This window comes from Branchiostoma floridae, chromosome 9 (assembly GCF_000003815.2).
Source record: "Branchiostoma floridae strain S238N-H82 chromosome 9, Bfl_VNyyK, whole genome shotgun sequence".
Classification (NCBI taxonomy): Eukaryota; Metazoa; Chordata; class Leptocardii; order Amphioxiformes; family Branchiostomatidae; genus Branchiostoma; species Branchiostoma floridae.
In genome coordinates, this window is record NC_049987.1 from 23,324,508 (window position 1) to 23,326,511 (window position 2,004).

Below are 2,004 nucleotides of genomic sequence, written 5' to 3' on the forward strand. Positions count from 1 at the left end.
AGGACACTCAGTTTCTCTTGAAAAAGTCAAAATCCTTGACTCAGAGCCGGAGTTCTTTGCAAGAGGAATAAAGGAGGCTGTGTACATTCGTGCCCACCGTCCATCACTAAACAGAGACGGGGGGCGACACAGGTTATCTGGCATCTACGACCCTCTGCTGCAGTCGTTTGTCCCTGACGTCACGTCCGGAAGTTACAGCAGACGGGTCCATTCCGTGAACAAGGCTGACGGAGTCGGCTGAAAATTTGGGGTAAGTCCCAATTAATCTTAGTGTTGGTTAAGTAAAGTTTAGTTTTTCCACAACAAAGTATATGGTATGCCGAACGATAGATTCTTCGGTTTTGTTCTTCATATCTTCTTCCACCTTGGAATTGACGTTGGTTTTAGTTGACATTAGTATGTATGTGTTCCGATATACTGGAAGACTCGACCTTAACTAAATAGTACCCTCTGTCCTTGGCAGGCCGCTACACGCTCCTGTATGTGAAAGTGGGTCTCTTAATTACATGTACATTATGGTACATTATCTTTTTTCCTGGCAGGCCGCTACACGTTCCTGTGGAAGTGGATCTTTAACGCCGGGAATCTGCCGTACACCAGCTGCTGGGAGGCGGACGTGGTCGCCACCAAGGCCGAGAGGAACGCCATCTACACTTCCATGGTATATGATTTTTTTTGTATACAGAAATACTTAACCTTATATATGGGCGTATCACATTGTAGCTGCCGTACATTGGCGGCGTCACTACGGCCGAGTTATTGGACAGAGCGATCAATGAAGTTCATGGATGTTTTTTAGGCTTTGTGTGTTTTGTTGTCTTGTGAGTAAAACCTGTACCTTTTGTGGGATGTTTTCATTATAAAGTCAATGGTATTGGTAAAGAGATCTAGAGATACATAAATTTTACACATTATTTCCGTACACAGTGTAAAATAAAGCGCTCACCAACAAGCTCTCGGTCAGTCCTCCCTTCCCAAGTTAGAATGACCCAAAGCCTATGTCACGTGACCCAAACGGAAGTGTAACGTCAGCAACTTATCAAAGGTGTACGGCAATCGGTATTGGGCTTAGCCTAGGGCTAGAATTAGGACTAGGGTTGAGGTTAGATTTTACACCGGAAAAGACCAATCTCAATTTCCTTAACACAATCTTGTCCAAATACCGTCGACTTTTAAAACACATGTTTCCAAGTTTCATTGCATGTTGTTTCTACGAAAACAGGGCTTGTCCACCATCGACTTCTGGTACGCTGGCGGGACCGATCCCGGTGTGCCCCCGGTCATCCCTGTGGTGGACGGTCTGCAGGGGGTGAGGCTTTTGTTTATTTGTTTGTTTGTTTGTTTACTTGTTATAATTCATTGTATACACTGTTGAACTCTAAACGCCGTTTGAAAAAAAAACATTTATTCCACTAGAGATACGTACTAGTATTTCTTTTGCCTTCCAAGGGTTTGCTTTGTTTTTGTTTGTGTTCGAACTTCTTATGTATACTCTTGAAACATAAGGCCGGTTGACTACGCAGAAAATCAAGCTACAGCATTAGATACTTACTTTCTCCGTTCTCACGCAAATTTTCTTTTACGGTTTGTTCCAATTCCATACGGAACATTTTGATAGATTTTGTGTCGATAATTTAATGCCTTATACTTGTTTTTCAGTCGGACAACACTGGTACCGGTACCACGGACAATACCGTTACTACCACGGTTAGCACTACTACCGGTACCACTGTTAGCACTGGAACGACTACAACCGACAATAGCGGAACCGGTACCATCGACAATACCGGAACCGGTACCGATACCACGGGCGGTACCATCACCCCTCTGTCCTTCGCGTTTAACGTGAACGCGTGGCCCGGCGGCGGCCAGGGTTCCCTCCTCCTCCCGAGCCCCCGCCCGTCCGGGGACTGGTACGTTGAGATCAAGTTCCCTTGTGCGGGAACCAACATGGTCTTTGACGTAAGTATCTTTCTCCTTCAAACATCCAATGATCAACCAAGT

The 2,004-nt window shown here is 45.2% G+C and overlaps 1 protein-coding gene across 1 annotated transcript in view; it reads left to right on the forward strand.

The window, feature by feature from the left end:
* Nucleotides 1-2,004, forward strand: part of LOC118422352 — an 11,325-nt gene that overhangs the window by 8,470 nt on the left and 851 nt on the right. Inside the window, exons 6-8 of the mRNA XM_035829871.1 lie at nt 543-661; nt 1,223-1,309; nt 1,660-1,962. Coding sequence (XP_035685764.1) covers nt 543-661; nt 1,223-1,309; nt 1,660-1,962 — 509 coding nt within the window. The remainder of the gene's footprint in view (nt 1-542; nt 662-1,222; nt 1,310-1,659; nt 1,963-2,004) is intronic.